General features: G+C 31.9%; 2 protein-coding genes across 2 annotated transcripts; both read left to right on the forward strand.

The window, feature by feature from the left end:
- Positions 1-516: 516 nt before the first annotated feature.
- LOC114196081 (RING-H2 finger protein ATL11-like) lies at positions 517-2,142 on the forward strand. The gene has a single exon (XM_028086598.2). The coding sequence runs from the start codon at positions 779-781 to the stop codon at positions 1,868-1,870; it is 1,092 nt and encodes a 363-aa protein (XP_027942399.1). The 5' UTR covers positions 517-778; the 3' UTR covers positions 1,871-2,142.
- An 8,859-nt stretch (positions 2,143-11,001) lies between these two features.
- Positions 11,002-12,418, forward strand: LOC114196022 (putative clathrin assembly protein At4g40080). The gene has a single exon (XM_028086510.2). It carries the CDS (start codon positions 11,070-11,072, stop codon positions 12,093-12,095), a length of 1,026 nt encoding a protein of 341 aa, XP_027942311.1. The 5' UTR covers positions 11,002-11,069; the 3' UTR covers positions 12,096-12,418.

The following is a 12,418-nucleotide window of genomic DNA, read 5'->3' on the forward strand; positions in this document are numbered from 1 at the left end:
AAAAGTTTTGAAAAACGGTTGAAGAAAGGTTCAAATCCCCTGTTATCAATCATGATTGTTTGGTCTACTGAATTCACATATATATTTTTTCTCTTCCTATCTATAATGATACTTTAGGTTTCGTATATACATAAATACATAAACCTTACTAATATTAACACTGATATTTGCTTTAACATGGTTGTCTCACGGTAAATATAATGTGAGATACTATTATTTTAACCTATCTTTATTCATCTTGGTATCTACTTATTATTTTTATTTTTCTTTATCCAAATGTTTTTAATTAATATTTTATTTTTTCCACCGATCAGACTTGTTTTTGATTAAGTTGGAACTTGATGTCTCCAAAGCTAAAGTCCATGGATGTTTTATTTGGTCGGAAGATAGGACTGGTGACGAAAGGACAGAAGTAGATTTCATTATTAAATAAACAAAAAAAATATACATGTTATAATAATAATAATCAAGGATGTTTGAAAAAAAAAACATTTTTTGAATACCAATTTTAAAATAAAAGCTTTATCCTGTTCTGAAAACTTTCATGTAGGCGCAAAGTCCATGTAAACTCCAATTTTTTCTTGGCCACCATAATCCAAACCCTTACGGTACCGTTTTGTGCATCTTATTTCTGCAACAACCACCGAATCATTAACTACGACGAGACTCAAAACTGAACCAAAGAAAAGTGATCAGAGGAGCAATCAGCGGCCATGAACGGTGGCTACTATTAATTAAGACCAAAACTTTCAGATGAAACATTGAAATTCAAACTCTCATGACCACTCTCCCACTCAAACCTCACAACACTTTCCACCATGACCTTTTTCTTTTCTACTGCTATTTTATTCTCCTCACGCACTTTCCGCCGCCGGCCGCCGCGCAGCTCCCCAACGCGCTCACGCCACCGCCGCCGGACATGTTCTCCAAGCTGAAGTTCGACAAGTCCATGGCCATCGTTCTGGTGATCCTGGTGGCGGTGTTCTTCTTCCTCGGGTTCCTCTCCGTGTACACGCGCCAGTGCGCGGAGCGAAGGATGCGAGGGAGGTTCGACCTCTCCATCTCGATCGCGCGTCGGCCACGCGGTCTGGACCGCGAAATCATCGAGACCTTCCCCACCTTCGTCTACTCCACCGTGAAGAGCCTCAAGATAGGACGCGCCACGCTAGAATGCGCCGTGTGCCTGAACGAGTTCGAGGAGGAGGAAACGCTGCGTTTGATACCCAAGTGCAGCCACGTGTTCCACCCCGAGTGCATCGACGCGTGGCTCGCAAATCACTCCACTTGTCCCGTCTGTCGCGCCAACCTTGTCCCCAAACCCGACGACGACCCCTCCTTTGTTTCCATCCCAATCCCGGATCCGGTTCAGCCCGTTTTACACTCCCCGGTCCAACCCGAACCCACGGTTTCTCCTAAGCCCAATGATTTCATCAATCGCAACCGTTCACCGCGGTCAAGGTCAACGGGTTTCAGCATCGCCAGCTTGATTCCGCGATCTCACTCGACGGGTCACTCGCTGGTTCAACCGGGAGAGAATTGCGAGCGGTTCACTCTGCGTTTGCCTGAGGAAGTGCGGAACCAGCTGATGACTTCCACGACGCTTAGTCGCACCAAGAGTTGCGGCTTGAGCCTGGGTCTCACGCGCGAGAACAGTGGGAGGAGGGGTTACAGAACCAGAAGCGTTGGTCACAGTCTTAGTCCTCACGTGACAAGAGGCATGGGTGGCACCAGTAGCAGCCCTCACGTGCGGGGACATGACAGACGGTGGTTTTTTCAGAGCCCTCCGACCAAGGACTCCATTAAGGAAGATGTCGGCGAACGTTCTTCGGATCGGCTTTTCTCGGAGACCACGAAGGATACTGATAATTAAATGTTTGGTTTGTTAATTCGGTGGATGAAGGTCAATGAAAGATTATTAGAAGATGAAGATGATGATGATATCATTACTCTTTACTATTGCGATTTACGGATTCCGAAGGAATTGCTCCTTTTACACATACACTGTATGCATGTATATAACAGTATTTGTTCATTTTTATGGTTGTCCAGTTTGGATTTTTTTGTGTTCTGGGTGGGGAAACAAATACAGAATTCAGAAACAAACACTTTATTTTATGGATGCTTATCTTCTGCAGTTTATAATCAACAGAACCTTTTGCAGCTGTAAATGCCTACAAGTTTTAAAATTTTATTTATAATATTTGTTTTGATCAACTTAAATGTAGTTTTATAAATGAACTGAATTGAATCCAGTCCAACTTCTGTACTGGTTCACCACATTAATTTCTTTTGCTTTATTCCAATGTCGTTTCTAATATATGTATCTCTTTTTTGTGTGCATATAGAATATGTTAGGAAGAATTGTTGAATATTCCTTTATACTTATTTTTACTAAACTTATTAGAGACGATAAATTTTGGTGGGTTTTGCTAATGTTTTTAAGACTTTCGGCTCATTATTTTGTTATTAACTTACATTTCATTGTTCTCTATAGTTTAACTCATAAATATAAAATCATTAAAGAAAAAGTTTTATTTATATTATGAAGATAATTACATTTTCCGACAAAATGAAATATTTACTGTCTGGTTTGGAATAAAAACTTAAATTTGTAATTAAAATAGCTTATTTTAATTGTGATCATTTAGGAAACTTCCGATATAGTTTTTTTTTTTTTTTATCATAGAGTTGTCAAAACGGATAACTTGACTCGACTCGATCCACCACAGATTGATCACTTAGTGAACCAACTCAACCTGACTCACTTATTAGCGAGTCAAAAAAATTTGAACCCAACCCGGCTCACCACGGGTTGGTGGGTTAAACAGGTTGGCTCACGAACTCACTTAATTAAAAAATTACAATTTTTTTAAATTTTTGTTTCAGTCAAAACTAAATTATAATTATAATTAAAATCTAAATAAACTTCAATATAATCCAAATAAAAGCTAAAATAAAAAATACTAAATTATCTATGTGTTGGCTAAAAAAACAACCTAACCTGACCCAAATGCACAGTCCAATTTAACAAAAAATACTTACATGACCCTTTATTTACGGGTTGATGACCAACGCGGCTCACCACGGGTTCAACCCGAGTGAGTCGGGTAAAAAATCAACCCGTATTGAAATTAATAAAATATTTTCAACCCAACCCGGCCCGAACTCGTGGTGGGCTGGGTTGACTCGCGAGTTCTAATCCATTTTGACAGCTCTACAATTTTCATTTTTGTAAAACTGATCTTTTATTTCCAAACAAAATTAATTATCTTAAAAATTATGTGTAGAAGATAAAACTACTTATAATTATAATCGATCATAAAGGTAGTTCATTATCAAAATAATATAAAATATGTAATTGTTTCAAATCCTTCTTAAATGAAAAATAACCATTGAAATAATAATTAATTTTAAATTATGTCAAGTATACGTAGAATGTTATCACAACTTTTAATCGTTATTTTGTAATTAACAATTTTAAGTACGCTTTTATTTTCTAAAGTAAACCATTTTATTTTAGGAGTGGCAAATAGAAAAAGGAAAGGCAGCGATATCGTTAAAAAAAAGGGATAAAGTAATAAACGTGATAATTAATGCGATAAAAATTAAAGAAAAAAAAACTGAGTTGGAAAAATAAAGAAAAGAAAAATTGAGTAAATGGCAGTTTTTTCCTAATTATTTTCAGTGTCTCTTTTGAAATGTGGTTGATTACAAATATAATTTTGTATAGGTTGTAGATGTTGTAATTGCTTTATTTACAAAATAATACCATTCCAAAGGTTCACTATTTGTTGGCTTCACATGTAAGTTCCTTTTTAGTTAACAAAGTACACACATGTATAATTTATAACCCTCTAATTTTCTTTTTGCTAGTCTTTAAATCGTCCTCAATTTTAATGTTTTATATTCTTGAACGCAACCTTAATTTGAAATATATTTTTAAATTCCACCTATTGCTTTATGAAATAATATTCAAAGCAACATGTAATCTTTTAAATATGTGCATATGAGAGATGATTTTCATAGTCGTTACCAATATGGGTTATTATTATATTTAACCAATAGTTTATTTTAAAAACCAAAAAAAAAAAAACATGACAACTACGTTACTAAAAATTTAACGATTAAATCCCTTTCTAGTGAACAATGTTTTATACTATGATTAACAGGAAGTCAGAATTGAGAATGAACCTAGCCATATAAATATTATTATATTAGAATGAAAAAACAATTATATGAAAACAGAATCTTTCAATTGATCAAATCATGACTTTTTATCATAAATTCTGACGATAACAATGTGCTATGCAATAAGTTTAAATATTGTAATATTTCATAAAATAAATATAAAAACTCAAGAAATAAATTTGACTTTCCACTCCAAGTTTTATATGTTCTTATTTTTCCTTTTTCAAACACCTATTTTTATTTTTTTTCCTTTCCTTTTCATCTCTCACTTTCTAAGGAAAATCCTTCTTCGTGTTTATCTACGTCAAGTGCCTTACACAGCTTATTTATACAGATCAACATTAATTTCAATTTAAAGTTTATATCGCTATATATAATCATATATAAGTTATTATACACACAAGAATAATGTATATTTAACAATGACTTGACAAATGTCTCACAATATTCTTGTACTTCTTTGTTCATAACAAATTAACATAATTTTGCCTCTATTGTTTCTCAAGTAAAGTTTTGCTTTCGAAAAAAAAAAATAGTTTTATTACATTATTATTAATTTTCTCAAATAACTAAAATTGAGTATAACTAATGATTTCATTTTGTTCTCATTAATAAGGTTGACTTTGATGTACCTCGGGGTTGTTAAATAACATTAAATTAATACGAGTTTTTGTAAATATTATGAATTAAAAACAACCATATTTAATTTAATGATCAAATTTTGGACAAATTTATGTGATTGGAGATATTGCTTCAAGAGGCTTTGTACTTTTAGAAGGAAAAAAAAAAGAGGTGAATTCGAGTGTTAAATGAATGGGAATAGAATTAAGGTGGATTTGAATGTTGAATGAAAATAGAATTAGGCCTAGTTCATGCCGCATTCAATAATTTCATATTCTTTAGAAGTCGATATTTAAGTTGGTTTAAATATTTTTTATCTTTTTATTCTTTTGAACCATTTTTTAAAGATTAAATCGTGAAGAAATCGATGTTTCCAAAGTAAAAAATATCTCAGATGATGAATGATTAACCCTAACAATGTCTTAGGATCGAATCATTTAATTTAAAATTTCCTTGACAATTCCAATGCTTGGATTAGTGTAATGCCTATTAGGTTTATTAACAAACCTAGTCTATTAGGTTTATTAACAAACCTAGTTAATTTATAGTTAGCACGTTGTAGAATTTGAAAAATGTAATCATAAACTTTAACTGAAAATATATATTAAAAACTATCTTTAATAGTAGAAAATTTATCATTACATAAGAATCTAAGAAAAATGATCTTGCCTCTAAAAAAATTGTGCCATGGCTTCATTACTAATCCCTTAATTGATAAAGGAGAAAGAGGAAAATAATAATTTAGGAAATAAATAAAAAATAAAAAAATGGTAGAACTCGTTCTGTTATTTTACATTTATTTTTTATATAACTTTTATTTTATTGTTTATGAAATCGATCAAGATATTAAAAGTGTTTTAAAAAATATTTAGTTTTTATTTCTCACATATATTTATTTTACAAATAATCAAATATTTTTTTTTACGTAATTTTGTTCTTTAAAGTGATTTATTATTTATTTTTATCTTACATATTTCCATTTTATAAAGCAAGCACCATGTAAGTGTTGGAGGAAAGTTAATTGTGGTTGTTGTTGATGATTTAAATTCTTTGATACTTAAATTGTTTTGACATGTGAAGTGCGTTAGGCAAAGAGGGAAAAGGAAGTTACGTATACGACTATACCTTCTTTTTGACATTATTCAAGTAATATAACTTCTCAAACTTCACAATAACTAATCACAAGTAAGCACATTAAATGCAAATCTAATTATTAATCACGAGAGATTTTAATTTCTTTAATAAAGTGTGTTTCATAGGAGTCCTATAATCAGTAAAATTGTCAATGATCTAATTCACCTTATACACAGTTTTGACAAATGTTAAAACATAATTTTGATATTCACATATTTTTGCATCATATTGTTTTATTAGTGTACCTAGCACAACATAATATTTATTTTAGGACAACATCATCACAGTAGAAAATCGTGTTTTATAATTTGTAGAATCATGTTGTTGATATTAAAGTTGTGAAAGTATATCTTAAGGTTAATTTATTTCATCACACATTTGAGTGGGATTGAATTAAAATATTTTTGTAAATTTTAATATAAATTAACTTTTAATTTAATCCGCTCAGAATCTGACTTATTATGGATTTAATTTTTTTTATTAATAAGTAAGTCAAATTAAATTGATTTATTAAGTGAGTAATTTATGATGTATTCGAACAAAATAATCCATTTTATCAACTTTAATCGTAAGAGTTTGCAATGGTCGAAATTTGGGTGTGATGACGTGAATCATTGTCTTTATGTTGTTGTGAGTGAAATTATGAAAAGAAATATAGGTAAAGTTAATAGTAGATAAATGAACTTTTTTTCCAAATTGGGTTTATATAGCCTCTACTTGCTCAACTAACGTTCGCATGTTCTGAGAACAAATAAATAAAGAATGCAGAGTGTTAGTAGCAACCCAGAATTCAACCAAATTTATGTACCTACATATGTCTTTGTCACTCTTTCACCTATTCGTAACTCTATGCTTGTGCCTTCTTTTGGTCTAACATTTTGTATTGTACTTCATGCGCATAAGAGGTTATTATATATTACACTGCCTTTTAATCCAAGCTTTCATAGTCTTTTAGGAAAGAGTTTCGTATTATACAATTTAAAACTGACTTTTAGATTTTAATATTTCAAAACTCTTTTAAGTAAAGGATAATTTATAGGTTTAATTCCTAACTTGGTCCACTAATTTTATTTTACTTTTCAAAAAGATTGTTTTTTTGTTTTTTTAATTTTGTCCTCTAAGTAAAAATATTTAATTTAGTTATTTTTATTATATTGATGTTAATATAGTAATTGTACATATCACATCACGTGTCAAATAATAAAATTTCTAATATTTTTAAATTTTAAAATTCATTTTTTATAATTAAAAAAATCTGTCATGTGTGTGTTAAATATGGTCATCAACATGACACTGTCACATGTCATTATTATTATTATCACATGTCAATATTTGAAAAGTGACACTTGTAATTTTTAAATATTTAATATGATAAACAATAATAATTTGAATATTTAGGTGGAATAGTTTTTTATTTAAATTATAAATAAATATTTTAATGTGTATAAATAATTTATAAATTAAGTTTAATTATTAATTTAGTTTGAATTGAAAAGATATCAAATTGATTATTTTTTTTTAAAAAATTAAATTGAATTAAAATTATAAATATGAAAAAAAAGTAAATAAAATTAAAGGAATAAATTAATAATTTCTAATTTATATATTGTGAGTCTGCGGTAAATTTTTAATACGCAAATTCATTTTAATATGTCAATTTGAGAGATTAAAACTGGGATAAGACAATTGATCCAAAAACCATTTTTTATTTTTTAAGAAAAATAAAAATAAAAATATTATTTATTATATATAATGTATTATTTATATATTATAAATATACAATAATATTAAAATTTTAATCATTATAAAGACTTACAAATAAAGTTTGAATATAATAATTTAATATGAACAAATAATAATTATTTAATTTATTTGATTAGAAACATTAATTAATTAAAACTTAAAAGATACTTACATTCTTTTAATATATATATATATATATATATATATATATATATATATATATATATATATATATATATATATATATATATATATAACAAACCACGGATTAAGAGTTTCATACCAATTTCCTAAAACATTTCTTCCTGCATCCCTTTTTTCTTCCTGGACCCATAAAACATTTTATCCCCATCTTGCCCTTGAACAGAAACATATTAAAAATTCAAAATTTCTTTTCCTTTTCTTCACAGGACATCCCTCTTGACCTTCATGTAATATTCCTCACCTATCCCTAATTTCATCTTCACATAATTATTTTTGAATTGTCCAATCTAGAATGTACTTTCAAATTTGAGAGTGTATATTGAATAACGCAATTCGGTATGTAAATTTATATATCAGATTACTGAATTCGATATCTAAATTTACATATCGAATTGAGTAATTCGGTATGCATTTTGGAATCTAGTAATGCATACCGAATTGGCTGTTAATTCAATATACACTCCCAGATTCAATAATGCAAATCGGATTGACTAATCCAAAAGTACATGCTTTTTTGTTTTTTTATTGGTGACTAAAGTTATCTATAATTGTCAAGATAAAATGACAACTTTTATTAGAGAACATTATCAATAATACTATGTCAAGGTTGTTTCTAGATACCAACAAGTGCGAACATAAAAATGATAATGTACATCGATTTCTATTTTTTTGGTTGCATTCAATGGTGATGTATATCACTTACATATATTTAGTTGTTGAAGTTTTAAATTTACATTGGTCTCACAACATGATAAATTTAATAATTTGGATTGAGATTTAATCTTGTTAATTTTTTTGGCATTTCAAACAAACATCATAGAAATAACACAAGTATGTTGTTTGGGTCTTAAGTTTGATACTTTTGCTGGAATACACTTAGGCTTCTTGAATTATATAATTGAGAAGCATATTTTTATCTTATGATTAAGACCTAAAAGAAGTATAATCTTTCATAATCATTATTTATCCATTTTGTTAAGCCAATTGGATATGCGGGAGAATTTGTTTGGATTCTAATTGTACATCTATTATCTTTGTTTTGGTTCCTTCATCACTTGGAATCATATTTTTCGACATGGAACGAGTAGAGGCTTTGAGCCCTACATAACAGCAACCCACACACAATAAACTTGAATAAAAAAAAAAAAAAAGGCATGCACTTTCAGATTGGTCAATTAAATATGTATTACTAGATCTGAAAGTGTATACTATATTATCCAATTTGGTAATGTGGTATACACCTCCGTTTGTGAAGTTGAAATTGGTGATGGGTGAGGAAAATTATGGAGATACTAGCCTAAAGGTTAATAGGGACGGTGTGTGAAAAAAGAAAAAATAAATTTAGGATTTTTAATATATTTTTATTTAGAGATAAGATAGAGATAAAATATTTTATAGGCGTGCAGGAAGAAAAAAGGAGGTTGAAATGCTCACTTTCCTATGTCAAGCCAACCCACTCTATCCCATTCTTGATAAGTCACTGGCGAAATGAACCAAAGTAGGGTGAACCTACCCATTTTGTCTCCTCAATCCAGTTAACATAATCCATACATTAATGACTTTCAAAATTTGCAATTCAAAACATATTTTTTCACAGAAATATACCTTTAGATTGCACATTCGGGAACCGAAAAGTGCTTTCAGAATACATAATTTAAAAGTAAAATCAGTTTACAAATTGCATAATTTAGATTTTTTTTCATGAAAAAAAAAAGAAATATATCACACAATCTAAAAGTAAAACTTTTAGATTACAGAATTAAAAGGAAAATGAATTGCAGAAAAAATGAATTTTGAACTATATAATATGAAAGCTTCTTTTCATAAATTAGAAAGATCAAATGAGAATTTTCATATGCATGGGATGCAGAAGAAAAGTACGAGAGTGTAAAAAGAAATCCCCTACAGCTACCTAAGGCAAGCCCAATCCAGAAGCACGGTAACGACGCTGTATACTTTTGCTAAAAACCCAATTGGAATCTCAGAATTTGTACTCAAGCCCCGACCCAGTTGATGTTGTGACCGATTCCAAACACGGCCCATTATTATCCAACATGACTGTGTGTCACCATCAACATTTGTATGGATTTCGTGAACAAACTAAGGTAAAAATTGGTTCAAATCATGAGTACAAATTCTGTATTAATTTTTTGGGTGCTGTCGTATTAAAAAAGATGCATATTTTCAATTCTTTTTAATATATTTTAAAACTTTAAAATTAATGATAATTAGCATATTATAGAAGTACATACTTTTTAATATATTTTAAAATGTTAAAATTAATGATAATTAGCATATTATAGAAATACATAACAGGAATAACAGAAAAAAAAAAAATCAAATTCTCAAATAATGCACCTAACTTCCGATTCGAATTTGTAAGTGGTTTAGGTTTAGGATCAGTTTTTTACACTTTCAACCATGTGGAGTGCATTTATAAGGAGAAAACACGGGGCAAAATGGTCCAATTTCAATCCCGATCAATTGGAACCATTTTATTAGGCAAAAATACACGAAAACTAATCACCCAAGATCAATAAATTATGGAAACGCTCATCATAAACTGGTTTGGGCAAAATGGTTCTTGAAAATACATACACTCCTCAAGCTAAAAAATGAAAAGGGCATCTCAAACACGTGATTCGTATTTTTGAACAAGCAACTGAAAGCGGAAATTGAAAGGAAATAGTAAGATAATAATTGAAAGAATAAAAGTCAATAAAAGCAAAGAATAATATATATCTCTGAGCCAGCGAATGTGACTAATTTCTTCAAATGGTGAAATTAAAAAAAATAAAATGAACAAAAAGTCTCTATTATACACATAATCATGAACATGCGATAATAAAGTTGAAAGAAATCGATAACAGGTTCCTTACCCGCGTTATCAATAGAAGGAAACATCGTGGAAAAAAAAACAATGAAATTAGAGGTGTTCTATCCACATCCCTCATTACCCAACAACATCATATCTAATTACAAAAAAGACAACACACCACTGTCTTTTTCCATCAATAAATAAAATTTAATTATTGAACCGTATGCAATGCGAGTGAAAATGGGTCTCTGACTACGTCAAATTCAATTACTCCAATGCACACACAAAACGCTAACACTTTTTTATATATATAAACACAAATTATGTTATTTCTCTATATTTGGTAACATTCATAATCCAAATGGCGCAGCAAAAGCGGTTCAAAAATCTGACCCAAAACCTCAAAGACAAAGCCTCCGTCATCGCGGCGGTGCTATCCCCAAAGCGCCACGTGTCCTCCGTCCGGGTGCACGTTCTCCGCGCCACCACACACGCCCTCACGGCGCCTCCCTCCGAAGAAACCATCGCCGCGGTACTCACGGTGGGGCAGGGCTCCAACCGCCACCCGCGCGACTGCATCGACGCGCTCATGGACCGCCTGCACCAGACGCGCAGCGCCACCGTGGCGCTCAAGTGCCTCTTCACTCTACACAACGTCGTCGTAAAGGGATCCTTCACGTTGAAGGACCAACTCTCGTGCTACCCTTCGTACGGCGGCCACAACTTTCTTAACCTCTCGAACTTTCGCGACGAGTCGGACGTGGAATCGGTGGAGCTGAGTTCTTGGGTGCGGTGGTACGCCGGCGTGCTGGAACAGAGCCTCACGGTTTCCAGAGTCTTGGGGTATTACCTCAACGCCTCTCGCGAGTCCCAAGAAAGTAAAAAGATTATCCTTTCGAACGCGTCGAATGCGGATTTGTTGTACAAGGTGGAGGCGCTCGTGGGTTTCGTCGAACAGATAAGCCACGTGCCTGATTCGCTTCACCTGCAGAGGAACGAGTTGGTGTACGAGGTTGTACGGCTGGTGGGCGAGGATTATAGGAGCGTGCAGGTTGAGATTTTGTTGCGCGTGGAAGAACTCCGGGAGAGAATGGAGGATCTTGATGTGGGTGAGTTGAACGAGTTGGTTGGGTATTTAGGGAGATTGGAGGAGACTCAGGAGAAGTTGGTTCTTTTGTTCGTGAATAGGAAAAGGAACAATGGATTCTGGGATTTGCTTCACAACACTAAGATCAAGGGAATCACGAAGAAGAGGGAGATTGAAGGGAAGTGGCTCACGGTGGTTGTCAACACCGGCGCCGCCGAATTGGCTCGCTCCACAAACCCGTTTCTTGACCCGGGGCAACTGAGTCCGGTCCCACGGGTAGATTTTGCAACGGTAAGGTGACATATGGCAACGGTTACTTTCAGTGAATAATTCGTTTTTTTTTTCTTTTTGGTTGCTTTTTCCTTTTTCTTTCCCTTGTATTTTGTGGGAATCCGCGCATTGTGCTCCTTCCATTTGGAAGTGTGGTGCTATACTTTTTCAATTTTTTTGTGATACTTTTTTGTTTCTTAGTTTCTTAGTTTCTTAGTTTCTTTGATCGTTCGATGTTATGTTTGCGGAATGATTAAAGTGAAAAAATAATTAGAATCATCATGTATATGCTTGTAAAAAGAGATTTCTGTAGAAAAAATAATAATAAATTTCATGAACTCTTGATTTTTCTA

The sequence above is a fragment of the Vigna unguiculata genome, chromosome 9, assembly GCF_037176805.1.
Source record: "Vigna unguiculata cultivar grain cowpea cultivar isolate G323 ecotype 2 chromosome 9, ASM3717680v1, whole genome shotgun sequence".
Lineage (NCBI taxonomy): Eukaryota > Viridiplantae > Streptophyta > Magnoliopsida > Fabales > Fabaceae > Vigna > Vigna unguiculata.